The sequence below is a fragment of the Phodopus roborovskii genome, unplaced genomic scaffold (genome assembly GCF_943737965.1).
Source record: "Phodopus roborovskii unplaced genomic scaffold, PHOROB, whole genome shotgun sequence".
In the NCBI taxonomy this organism is placed as follows: Eukaryota; Metazoa; Chordata; class Mammalia; order Rodentia; family Cricetidae; genus Phodopus; species Phodopus roborovskii.
In genome coordinates, this window is record NW_026126416.1 from 4,343,812 (window position 1) to 4,357,193 (window position 13,382).

Genomic DNA, 13,382 nt, shown 5'->3' on the forward strand with positions numbered 1-13,382 from the left:
AGGGCGGGTGCAGGGAGGGGAAGGCGTCCTGGAACCGTTCAGCCGCTGCAGCCGTCACAGCCGGCGGCCGCCTCTGCTGCCCTCCGGAGTGCGGCGCGCAGAGATCGCTGTCCCGGGCAGCAGCGCCCTGGCGGCCGCTGCCTCTGCCTCTGCGGGGCCGAGCCCCGGCAGCAAGACTAAGCGGTCTTCTTAGTGTGGCTTGGTAGGCGGGGACCTTCCCCGCAGCTCAGGGACCATCTCTGCAGCTGCGGGACCCGACAGGGCTCCGAAGTCCTGGCCGGCAGCTCCCGCGGCGAGCGGGTGGGTGAGCGGGCACGCTGGTCACCCCTTTTCTCTTTCCGCCGGAGTTGAATCTGTGCTGCCCGTGTCCAGGTGCTGGGCTTCCGGACCGACACCGACCCCGCGTTCCCGCCCGCAGCCGCCTTGTCATGCTGCCCAAAGTGGAGACGGAAGCTCCGGGACTGACCCGATCGCATGGGGAACAGGGGCAGATGCCGGAAAACATGCAAGGTAAGGGATTGTGGTGCGGCGGGCGCTGCCGCTCCTGGCTTTTCCGCCCCCCGGGCTAACCGTGCGGGCTTCAGCCTCCTGCGGCGTGGACAGCAGAGCAGCCCGGCTGGCAGGTCTCAGCCGGCCGCGCACTGCACCGGCCTCGGCCTCATCCTTAGGAGCGAGCATAAAAGTTAATGGCACTTGAACTAGGCGGACGGTGGTTTCTCATCGATGTCTAATTGGCCACTTCTAATTAAGTAGAGAGACTTCGAACTCACAGCCAAGTGGAGCGGAGGCAGCTTAAGGCTTAGGGTACCATGGAATAATCTTTCTGGGGAATGGGATTCCCTCGCTGGTTGTTGTTGGAACTGTCGCGCACTTTAATGCTACCGTGTGGAGGGGAAAGGCTAACTAGGAAAGGCGAGTATATATAAGAGACAATCGTAGAGAGATAGCTGGTGTTAGAATCATGCACACATCCCAAAAGTCTAGCCGAAAGCACACGGCAAGGATTTGGGCAATTCAAACTGCTGGTGTAACTTAAGTACCAGCATAGTTCCCAGTGCGGGATTGGGGTACTCAGGTTTAGCTCATTGCCTTGTTGACCCCCACCCAGCAGAGAGTAAAGATAATTCCATTTGTGTACCTGTTCTTGATTGATACCAGAAAAAGATCAAATCTCATCCGCTGTATTTTCTAAAGCCGAAACTCTTCAGAACTTTATCTTATTAGCGACGGGCCATGGTGGGAACAACGCTAGGAAAAGTTCTAACATCTTCGCCCCTACCAGAGTTCAGGATGTGCGGGGTCAGCTGGCTTGTGATCCGCAAAGCTTCCTGCTGCCCTTTTGCGCGAAACTGAAGCGGTCAGAGAGGCGTTGAGAGCAGCGCTTTGCTCCTGGTTATTGCACTCTACTAAGCGGGGTAGGCTGCGTGTCGCCGGCAGCCGTGCGCTCCGGCTGGGAAACCTAAGCTTGTCTTACAGAGAAAAGGGGTGACAGGCATGTAGGTGAGCCAGTTATCCTGGGTGATCTTGGGGTCTCTCCAAGTCCTTGGGTAGGGCTCTAGAAGCTCCCCGACCAAAGTCCCCAGGCTAACTTTATGTGTGTGTGTTGCTAAGAGAGCCTTGTTGGCCCAAAGAGAGGTGCCCCAGGGATCCCCAGCCCTCCTTCCTGCGCTCTGCCCTCCAACCCTGCTAAGTTTCCTCCCGGCAGGAGGACCGGGTTCTTGCTACTTCCTGCCCCGAAGCAGACATTTGGGGTAGCCGATCTCAGAGGCGGGAAAAGCAGCGCCCGCAATGGAGCAAAATACAGGATATACGGAGGACTGGAGAGAGATGCCCTGGTAGCTTTTTTTTTTTTTTTTTTTTTTTTTTTTTAAGTTGAGAGGGCTCTTCTAGGTCGCCAACCTTCAAGCTATGACATTAGCTTGACGTTGTGCTGAGGGGGGGTGGGGCTAGCTGATCCAGCCCTAGGTTGCTTGGCCCTGGGTTTGAAAGCAGCTTGGGAAAAGCCTGGTGCGGCTTAAGCTGAGCACCCCTGCTCAGGTGAGTGCCAGAGCCAGAAAGAATCCACTGGATTCTCTGGCAGCATGGGGCATCCAACTTCAGGGAAGTCCCAAGAGGACAGATATTTTCAAGAACTGGCTCTTCCTTCCCTCCTTTCTCCGGGCTACCTGGTATTTCTTTCCTGGGTGTAGTTAGTTCAACTCTTAATTCGGGTGGTAGGGGTGGTGAGGGAGGGCCATGGGAAACAAAACAAAACAAGAAACCAGAACAATGGCCAAGCCTCCCCAGCTGCCTCTCTCCCCACACAGACTCTGGATTTTGCTGGAAGATGGGCCTTTAACATGTGGCATCTATCTCCCAGATGGGCACAGATAGTATAAGTGGTTGCCAACCCCATACTCTTTAAACGTGAAGTTACAGTTCCCTTTGTTGAGAGACAGAGAACACACATCTAGGAAAGCACTGTTTCCCCCTAGGCTCAGAATTGCACCTGGAAACAGAAGTCAAGACTTTTCAGAGCCTGCTAAACAAACTTCCCTAACCCACAGCTTTTCCCAAACCCTGGGGCTGCCGCTTCTTGAGAGTTGGAAGTCAAGCTGGCTTCGTTGAGGAGAGAGGCACACTCAGCATCCCTTATTTCTAAGTTTCTGAGTCTAGGGACTGCTCTTGCTGGGGCCTCTTCCTGAGATCTTTGCAAACTGTTGCTTACTCTCTGGGCTAACATAAGCTAAGCTCTGCCGCTTTGTCGGATTCAAGATTCAGGAAAAAAAAAAAAACAACTAAAAATAAAAACTAACTTTATTTTAAAAGACTAAGAATATTACCCGGTGATAAAGAGGCATAGTAATTTGGCTATGGGGTAGGGGTTATTTCTCCATTTCCTTTTTAGTAAACAAATCTGAGGAAACCTGCCAGGCTGTGGGCACCCCTCCCCCGCCCCGCCCCTTGCAATGCCACTGATTAACTTAAAGCAAACTCTCTTTGGAGTTTGTGATCCTTTGGGTAGAAGAGGGTTGAGCAAGGGGCCCAGAGCCAGAGCATATTAGGGTTTAAAGAGGGTGCTGGGATTACCGGTGGTGAACAGTTGTACAGACCTGCCTCTTGCCTGGATGCTGGTCCATCCCTGCTCTGATTGCCAGCTGGTTTGGGAGTAGGGGTGGGGACTTGACCGAAATGAGTTTTCAGTCTCATCTGATAGTTCCTTGGGGTCTGCTGGCCACTGATGTTCATGTGTACAGTTAAGAATAGGGTGTTTGGGGGTCGGTGTCCTAGCCACAGTATTCCCCACGGTGAGCCCAAATGCTACGGTGGTCTTGGAGGTGTTTGTACTTTAGGAAGCTTGTGAAGTTCATTTCCAAAGCTCTAGAATTCTGCTAAACCCTCGGTGTCTTTCTTTTCCTCGTCTGTTTCTGCCCCCCCTCTTCCGGGTGTCCTGTCTCTTCCTTGTTTTTATTTTCACAGGGCATTTTCAAACGTGAGGAGATGAAAGTGTCCAGAACAGAAGCACAGTCTATACGGAACTGAATGTTTTGATTAATCTAACAGACTTGAACCCTGGGGGCCACAGGCTGTTGTTACAGGGGGGTTGCTTCTGAGAAGCAAGTTTCTGGGTGTTCACTGCCCTTCAAAGTAGCATGTGTACATTAGCATTGCTAGCCCCACAAAGCCAGGTGTTCTCATACAGAGTGTGCCGGTCCCTTACAGCCAGGTGTTCCATTAGGCAAAGGTGACATTTTGGAACATTAGAGGTTTAAGAGAGATTTTAGGTTGTTTATGTGGTTCGTGTTTCTATTCTGATCTGTTGGCTTAACTGAACAGTGGTCAGTTTAAGATGTCGACAAAAAAAAAAAAAAAAGAATTATTTTTAAATTTAAAACTCTGAGGTGTATACTCATTGATGTCCAAAGATGTTTTCCTTTCAGTACCAGTACCAGTTGGGTAAACATTATTTTATATTTTAAACCTGGTGGTAAGTTGGCCGACAACCACCAAAATGCCTTTAAAAAAAAAAAAACTATATTGGAAATTAATAGGACATGTGTGCACATTTCTCTTTGTTACAGTGTCTCAGTTTAAAATGGTGAATTACTCCTATGATGAAGATCTCGAAGAGCTATGTCCTGTGTGTGGCGATAAAGTATCCGGGTACCATTACGGTCTCCTCACCTGTGAAAGCTGCAAGGTTCGCTGTCCAGTGCTACTAAGAAATAGAATGCTCAGGACCCCCCCCCCAAAAAAAAACCCAGTGAATTATCCTTCAAAGCTAAACTTAAGCTGCTCTCTCTCTTTTTTCAACAACAACAAAAAATGAGGTGGGGAGGAATGTGGTAAGGAGACTTAAAATATGTCTGATTTAGTTCTAAAGGCAAAGATACCTATGTTCATGTTCTTTAGAAGACTCATACAGTCTCACGGCTTCGACATAGTTTATTGTGTTGTAGCGATGTATCTATAGGAGGACTTCATTTCTAACTGTCCTAAATATTGATTTTGGGTGACGTATATATATTGAAGATATCCTTCTTGAAAGGAAACATGACAAAGTATATCCCAAGAACGTTTTAACTTGAGAGTAATCTGTGCTGCAAGTTGGAGCATTTTTTTTTTTTTTTTAATTCAGAAGACACGAAGGTCTTAATTTCCTGCTGCATGACTTCATGCTGATGGATTCCAAAAAATAATTTAAAGTTTTTTTTTTTAATATCAAGGTACCAAGAAACCAGATTTTAGTTTCTAATTGAACAATTTTCTTAAGTGCATCACATGACTTATTTAAATGCAGGAATTTGAGTGTGGTCAATATCTTTTACTACTAATCTTGTCAAGACCTTGAGGATTTGTGTTAGTTTTTTTTTTTTAAGTCCCCATAAATGCAATTTTATTTATTTTTTTTCCCCCAACACATTCTTTAAAGTAGAAAATCCAGGGCATTTATTTAAACCATGGCTAGGAAGGCCCCCACCCCTCTTCATTTTCCACAACAACATAAGATTGTTTTTGTTTGTGATCACTCAGATACTCAAGGGTGCCATCTTAGTAGAGGTGGCACTCTATTTGGAAGCCCATACACTTCATCTCTGACCTGTCCCCTGAGTACAAGGCACCGACCATGCGCTTGGCTGCAGTTGCTTCTGATTGTACGCATGTCTCTGAGTCTCTGCCTGTGTATATCTTTTCTATTAGTTGAGTTTTTAAGAACACAGTCCCCACCCTTGAATGGGGTCCAGTGGCATCAACAGCGTTCCCCATTTTGCTCTTGAAGTCCTTTTCCTTTTAACTGCCGAGTGTTGACATTTGTAAAAGATCTGAGGTATTTTGCTATTCAGTTCTAACTCTAGCTAGCATTTTACAATGGTCTGTGACTGAGATTGTATGAGACTACCTAAATACAGCACAGGGCTCTTATGTCTTACGGCTCTTTGGAACATTAATGTTAATAGGAAATCATATTTAAAAAAAAATTCATTGGTCAATATAGAGTCTTCCCCGCCCCCCCCCGACTATTGGAACAAAACTGTATGAAATTGACGTAACTCTTCAGGAATATAACTCCCAGGCCAGAAGAATCATCCCTGAGCCCTGGCAATGTTGCAGGAGGCTTGGTCTTACTGAAATGCCAGCAAACCGCAGGCGCACACAAGGGCTCAGGGGCACAAATGAAAGGGTTTACTGGTGGTTTCCTTCTAGTAAAAACAACAGAAGCAGCAGCAGGTTAGGTTTAAAACGTGCCTCACTGTTTTCTCTGTCTTGTAGGGGTTTTTTAAACGAACAGTCCAGAACAATAAAAGGTACACATGTATAGAAAACCAGAACTGCCAAATTGACAAAACACAGAGAAAACGTTGTCCTTACTGTCGATTCCAAAAATGTCTAAGTGTTGGAATGAAGCTAGAAGGTAAGACTCTGCCACTTAAGTCTCCTGGGACACGGACTTTAAAACACCACGTGGAACATGGGGACATTCCTTTTCTAACCCTTTAAGACGTACTGACAATGATGGAAATTTATGTTTTGTCTGTAGAATAAGCTGTCATTTAAACATGGTAACATCTACTAGGGAAAAAAAAGAGAATATGAAAATTGTTCCATTCTCCTTTTAAGTTTGAAATAGGATGCATTTGCTACTGAAAAAGTCAACAAGACTGAAGTAAGTCTGAGAACAATTCATTTTAAAAAAAATGAAATGAAATGACTCTAATTTTTAAAGTCGAGATGTCCTAGTATTTTTTTAAAAAAGAAAATTGTTGTACTTGCCATAGTTACTTTTATTTATTTCATAGTTCCTGAGGGAAGTTTTTCATTGTGAAGAGAAATTTCTTACATAGCATTTCAATTTTTAATAGCATAAAAGTATGCTTTTTTTTTTTTTTTTTAAGAAAAAGGTAATGGCTGAATCTATAAAACCTAGCAGCTGGGAAAAAACAGCATGCAAAGCAATGGACTGAAATCGGTAGCAATGATTTGATGAACCTGAGAACTGTCCTTTAAAAAGTCATACTAAACTGCTGAAAGACCTGTGCTGTGGCATTCAGCTTGGCAGCCAGCGAAGTTAATATGTGACTGCTGTAAATAATTTGTACTTCATGACTGTTATGGTGCACTGCTATTTTCCAGCCTTTGACCTGCTGGCCTTCCACAGATTAAACAGACTGCAAATAACGTAATATGGCTGGGTACCCAGCGACTGTGCTAGAATGTGCTTCTTTGATCAAGGAGACACAAGATGCTTTTATTTGGAGGTTTTCTGTTGTATAGAACTCACGCTTGGGAGATACATTGAAGAAAAAAAAAAGAGTTGCGTTTTTTTTTTTTTTTTTTTTTTGAGTAAATTTGACAATTGCTAACAAATCTGTTCAAATAGAAACAGCCACTTGCTTTAGCATAGGGACTAATTCTAGGAGACTGAGAAAGGAAATAATTGATGCTTATTAATTAGACAAGAGCAGAAGATAAAGTGCTGAAACTTAAATGGTCGATTCCACGTTCTGCCACTTGATTTTTTAAAAATGTTTTTTTCTTTTTCCAAGCTCATAATCAAAGAATGTTTAATGTTTTTAACGTCAATATTATGCTGTGCTAATTGTGAGTTGTCCATCACCACACTCTTATTTCAATGATGGTCATAGAACAATGGAATATTTGATGAATTCTCTAAATGGAAAATTCTTATGATCCAGTGTAGAATTATGGATACTTAGAATTCACAATAAATTTTTAATGTGAGTGCTAATCCTAAGATTAAGGAGCTCAATGACTTGACCTCCAGCAATCTCAACATGCCCCAAGCTGTCAGGTTGCCGGACTCTGTCTAATGACCACTGGCCACCGTGGTGGACTTGGAGAGCTCTGAGTAACTTCTAGGCATGGCTCCCATCCCACAACCCTGTGCAACAGCAGGGCCTCTGGGCAACTTTTAAAATGACTTTGTTTTCATTGTGTCTAATCCCCCTGAAATTCAAAAGTACCTATGGTGGTTTTCTGATGTGTCCTCAAGTCCAGGTGAGAGGGGTTTTCCAAGAAGAACCTGTCTCTAACCTTTGTAACTAAGTGTCCAAAAATCACAATGGATGAGGAAGATGTTGGGAGAAAAAGTACTTAGTTAGGAAATGGGTTGATTTTCTTTAAGAAAACAAAAAGAAAACAAAAATTACCCAGACACACACACACACACACACACACACACACACACACACACACGGGTACACAGCAGGTACACAATTTTGGTTTCCATGAGAAATCATGATATAGCTTGCATACTAGAAACTGGCCCACCCAGAAAGGAATATCTGTTGTGAAGCTTTTTTAGTTGAGGCAGGGCTTCCAAAATATGTTTTTGATAATAAAACCCACTTGAAGTCATAAGGAAGACATTTTTACTTGGAATATGTGTGGGTTATCGCAGTGAAGACACATGGACGCACAACATACACACGCACTCAGTTCACTTCCTGTGAATTATCAGTAATTTGAAATGTCTAGAGATCTTGCAGAAATGCTAACTTCCCTCTTATATACCCTCCCTTTCTCCTCTGTCAACAGCCGTAAGAGCTGACCGCATGCGAGGAGGCAGAAATAAGTTTGGGCCAATGTACAAGAGGGACAGAGCCCTCAAGCAACAGAAGAAAGCTCTCATCCGAGCCAATGGACTTAAGTTGGAAGCCATGTCTCAGGTGATCCAGGCGATGCCCTCAGACCTGACCATCTCCTCTGCAATTCAGAACATTCACTCTGCCTCTAAAGGCCTACCTCTGAACCATGCTGCCTTGCCTCCCACAGACTACGACAGAAGTCCCTTTGTTACATCTCCAATTAGTATGACTATGCCACCTCATGGCAGCCTGCAAGGTTACCAACCATATGGCCACTTTCCTAGCCGGGCCATCAAGTCCGAGTACCCAGATCCCTACACCAGCTCACCTGAGTCCATGATGGGCTACTCCTACATGGATGCTTATCAGACAAGCTCCCCAGCCAGCATCCCACACCTGATACTGGAACTTTTGAAGTGTGAGCCAGACGAGCCTCGGATTCAAGGGAGGATCTCGGCTCAATTGCAGGAAGAGCAGGTGAAGAACAGGCATGAAAAGCTGAACACATTTGGGCTCATGTGCAAAATGGCCGACCAGACCCTCTTCTCCATTGTTGAGTGGGCCAGGAGCAGTATCTTCTTCAGAGAACTAAAGGTATGCCATGTCATGACCTACCCTCCTCTCGAGAAAAAAAGTCTGACTAGGTTCCTGACTGTTATTATGTTCTTGGTGCTTAGATTAGGTTTTCCTTTTGTTTATGTGACTTCAGATAGTGGTCTTGGTGATTATTATAGCTTGACTTGATAGGGCTTTGGTTCTGGGTAGCTCCCAATTGGGAGAGGGCATTCTAACATGACATTGCATACTGTTTGTTCCCTTATAGCAGAATGCATTCATCTCTTCTAACTCTGAGGTGGTTTGTTTTCCCCCAAATTCTACATCAAACAGCTACTAAGCTAATTTCTTTCAAGTGACCAAGACACATATTATAAAGATGCCTTCTGGAAGGTTTCTTTTCAAAAGGAAAAAGAAATGCCAATATTTAATTGTTTCAGGTCTTGCAAAGTGCAGACGATACCACTGGCTAGTGGTATCAAGTAGGCATTTTACTATTTGTTTGCCCTGACATTAGGGCAGTAAAACCATTGTTTTCAGAGCAGATTCCAGTAGGATGCTGACTGCTGTTGCATGGAGGAGTGAGCCAATGGAGAGTGCTTGTCTGTTGGGTCCCTCACAAATGTCTGTGGTTTAAGTAAATGGATTGGTACATTGTAAACACACCACTTGTTTGCATAAGGATCTATGTTTAACTACATGATTATTTTATTTCCTGAAACTTAAAACTGAATTAATACAGGAAAGTTATTTAGGAGTTTGGAATCTGAGCGATGACCGAACCCACATTTTGTAATTAATCATTCCATTCCTGATTTAAGCAAATCCCTAACTTTGATTTATTTCTCGGGCCATTTCATTATAAGATCAACATGGTGCTTTTGCTGTCATGGTCGGGGAGGTAACGATAAGTGTCTGTGGTTTCTGACAGACTTTTAGTCAAAAGGCTTACCACTGAAATGTACTGTGCAGATGGAGGGCTAGGGAATAAAGAAGCTGTGTGCCCAGGGAAAATACGTTCTTCGTAGAAGTCATCCAGCAGTGCCATGAAGATGTGTGGGAACAGAATTACCGGTGTAGATCCAAAGAGGTTAAAAAGGCCATCAGCCTGCAGGGATGATTCAACCTGCCTGCCCTTTACTCTCCTGTCCTTCATTGCTACACAGAAAGGTGGCTGGAGGGGAAATGACCAGGCTGCAGAGAGGCAAACGGAAAGCATTGAGCTAGCTAGCGAGTTAAGGCCAGGTGCTTTAAAAGTAGTGTAGAGAAGCACTCTCTGAGACAGCGTCCTTTATTTGAAAAAGCAAGAGCCAAACACTCTTAATTTTCTGGGGGTGCTTTTATATTCATAGCCCTGGTCCCTAAGAGGACAGATGAGCTACTTCAAAATGAAAACGTTTTCGGCTGCAACTGGAAAGGGAAGTGATGTACATGCACAAGGAAAGCCAGCCAGTGGAGGCAGTTGGATGGACTTGAGCTGAATGGCATCCTCAGGGTGTGCGGCTGTGTGTGCCGCAGGCAGGGATCATTACTGCCAAAGTCATACATCCCTGCCTGTGGGGGAGTTGCCGGAGAAACGATGATGCTTATGTTGACGTGGTTCTGCAAAAAAAAGACATGAACATGTACGTGGAAAGCACTTAGCACTGCAGGTTTCATGCTTTGCAGGCGCAGCAAAGGGAGTATTTAAATTATAGTTGCTTGATGAAAGTCTTTATGTAACAATCTTATATTCAGTCTTACGTTGTTACCATGGCACTTGGAAACGGTGTATCGATCAAGTGTTACCGGAGATGGTGTGATTGTATTGTGATGAATAGTCATATAGCTAAAGCAACCCCTAAAACAGCCAAGTAGCAAGTTAGTTGTATAAGGTAAATATAAAGTTGATTGAGATAAAAGGTTTCTTCCTCTTTTTTGTTTTGTTTTGTTTGTTTTTGTTTTTCGAGACAGGGTTTGCTTTGGAGCCTGTCCTGGACAGGTTAGTCTCCCAACTCACAGAGATCCGCCTGCCTCTGCCTCCCAAGGGCTGGGATTAAAGGCGTGCACCACCACCGCTGGGCTTTTCCTAAATTTTCTAGTAATTTTGTATATAATTCCTTAAAAGAAAACCAAAACAAAACAAAACCAACCAGGCGTGGAAGCATATGTTTATAATTCCAACACTCAGAAAATTAAGACATGAGGCTTGCTGTGAGTTCAAGGCCAGCCAGCCAGTTTACAATGAGTTCTCAGCCAGCCCGGGTTATAGAATGAGACCCTGTCTCAAAACAATACAAAAAAGAACAGCAAATGTCTTTTAGACATCAAAGAGATGTATGTTTTAAAAAATCACCAAGGGGGCTGGGGAAACGGCTCAACAGTTAAGAACATGGGCTGCTCTTCTAGAGGACCCAGGTTCAATCCCCAGCACACAACTGTCTATAACTCCAGTTCCAGGGGATCTGACTCCCTTATACACAAATACATGCAGGCAAAAATACCAATGCACATAAAATAAGAGTAAATAAAATTAGAAAAAACTTAAAAAGAAAAAATCAATGAGCAGGGAGGCAGTGGTGGTACACGCCTTTAATCCCAGCACTCGGGAGGCAGAGGCAGGCGTATCTCTTAATTCGAGGCCAGTCTGGTCTACAGAGCTAGTATGAGGACAGCTAGAGCTGATACACAGAGAAACCTTATCTGGAAAAGCCAAAATAAATAATAATAATAATAATAATAATAATAATAATAATAATATCAATGGAATAATGATGTGTATGTGTATAGAAAAGAACATGTCAGTAAGTGGATGAGGCTAACCACAGGTTAGACATCAAGAATGCTGGGAAAATAGTTTTCAAATGTCCTTCCCTTGCAGATAAATTCTGGAATGCTCGAATCTGCCTGCAATGTCAGTGTCTTGGTTTGGAATGGGGCGTTGACACCTTTACTGATGTTTAATGTGCTTGGCAGCCTATCGTCACAGGAGATAAACTGGGGAGGGAAAGTAAAAATGTACAAATACTGGGCACCTGTGAAGGGTAGGAAGATTCCCCCAGGGGACAGAAAACCTGGACCCGTTCAGCTAATTGTGTTTCAGAGAACAAAAAGTCGAACTCAGCAACCTGAGGACAGCTTAACCAGAGCTGTGAGAGGGGACTTTCTTTTCTGCTTTTGTACAAACAGAGCAAGTCCCTTGAAACCTGCACAGAGACAACTCCAGGAGCAGGGTGTAGTTCTGAAAGTTTTAAAGTGCGAACCACAGTAAGAAATACATTCCATATTGGGGAATGGTATACCAAACACATCACACACATTCACTCATCCCTAAATCAAGGCTTCATACATTGACTCTAGAACTTTCTATTCTGCTTTAGTTTCTTTTTTTTTCCCCCCCTCATGTTTTGTTTTGGTTTTTGTTCTGGTCATGACCCATTAAATTGATTTCATGACCCACTAATCACCACGAGTGACCTGAACATAGAGAGGTATTGCTCTAGGGAAGGTTTTGTGGTCTGTCCACTGGTATCTCAGAAGATGTCCCTAAAGCCTATAGTCTTAAGTCTGTCTTTCTTTTTTGTTGACATTGGGGCACCTTCGACGTTGGCCACCTTTAAACGTTTGTTGCTTTCTTTTTAATGTCACAGCAAATTGCCCATGAAGTGATACACTTAGAGGACAGATTGCTTACACCCCTACCTTAGCACCCCAGGACAGAGAGCTCCTGGAAAATAATAGGATAATAAGGCAATTTTGCAAATGACCCCTTGGTCACACACATAGGACAAGTTATACTTCCTACCCTGTCAAAAGGAGAGAAGACAGATTTTATTTAGGGGAACAGAAGGGCCAGTGGGTAGTTTTGACTTAGTAGTCTGTGAGGTATATGTGAAGAGGAAATTAGTTTTCAAAGCATCAGTGTAGAAAATCAAAATACAGAAAGACGACAGAAGCCAGTCATAGAAAGTACAACTGGAAAACGAAGGATCCAGGGGCCATGGACACCTCCGCTGGCTCGATTTTCATTCTCATACAAAGAACAGCTTTGATCTCCAACCTGAACAATGGCATCTCTGCCACTTGTCACTTTTGAAAAAGCTCAAGTGCAATCCCCCCGGCCCCCCGGCCCCCCGGCCCCCGCCCCCCGGCCCCCGGCCCCCGGCCCCCGGCCCCCGGCCCCCGGCCCCCGGCCCCCGGCCCCCGGCCCCCCGCCCCCGGCCCCCGGCCCCCCGCCCCCGGCCCCCGGCCCCCGGCCCCCGGCCCCCGGCCCCCCGGCCCCCCGGCCCCCACGGCCCCCAGAGATTTCGCCTGGCTTTTGAGAGCCAAAGCTCATAAGAATCTGGTGACCTCTCTGTCTTTTTAATGTGCACATGGCTGTGCTTGTATGTATTTGTTTTGGCACGTGTACACGTCCACACGTGCTTGCATGTGTTCGTGGTCCACTGTCTTCCATCATTTCTCCACTCTCCAACTTCTGTATCCAGGCAGAGCTTCTCAGTGATTTGCTGCGAAAGCAGCGAGTCTGGCTGGCCAGCTTGCTGCAGATCCTCTGCCTCTTTGCGCCTGTGCATGGATGGCAGCCTGCGTCTCTCAGCCACTCAGCTTTTTACATGGCTTCTGGGGGGCCAGAAGCAAACGCTCTGTCTGCTGGGCTGTCCTTCCAGAGTGTAGCATGGCTTGTCCCTGGTGAAGGCAGAGCTGAGACTCAGGGTCAGAGAAGGGGACTTTGTGTGGACACACACAGACACACACAACTAC

The 13,382-nt window shown here is 45.1% G+C and overlaps 1 protein-coding gene across 1 annotated transcript; it reads left to right on the forward strand.

The window, feature by feature from the left end:
- The first annotated feature begins 279 nt into the window (after positions 1 to 279).
- Positions 280 to 12,959, forward strand: LOC127221242 (nuclear receptor subfamily 5 group A member 2). The gene is made up of 5 exons (XM_051183140.1): positions 280 to 510; positions 4,062 to 4,180; positions 5,752 to 5,893; positions 8,038 to 8,681; positions 12,723 to 12,959. The coding sequence occupies exons 1-5, from the start codon at positions 429 to 431 to the stop codon at positions 12,957 to 12,959; spliced, it is 1,224 nt and encodes a 407-aa protein (XP_051039097.1). The 5' UTR covers positions 280 to 428.
- Positions 12,960 to 13,382: the final 423 nt, after the last annotated feature.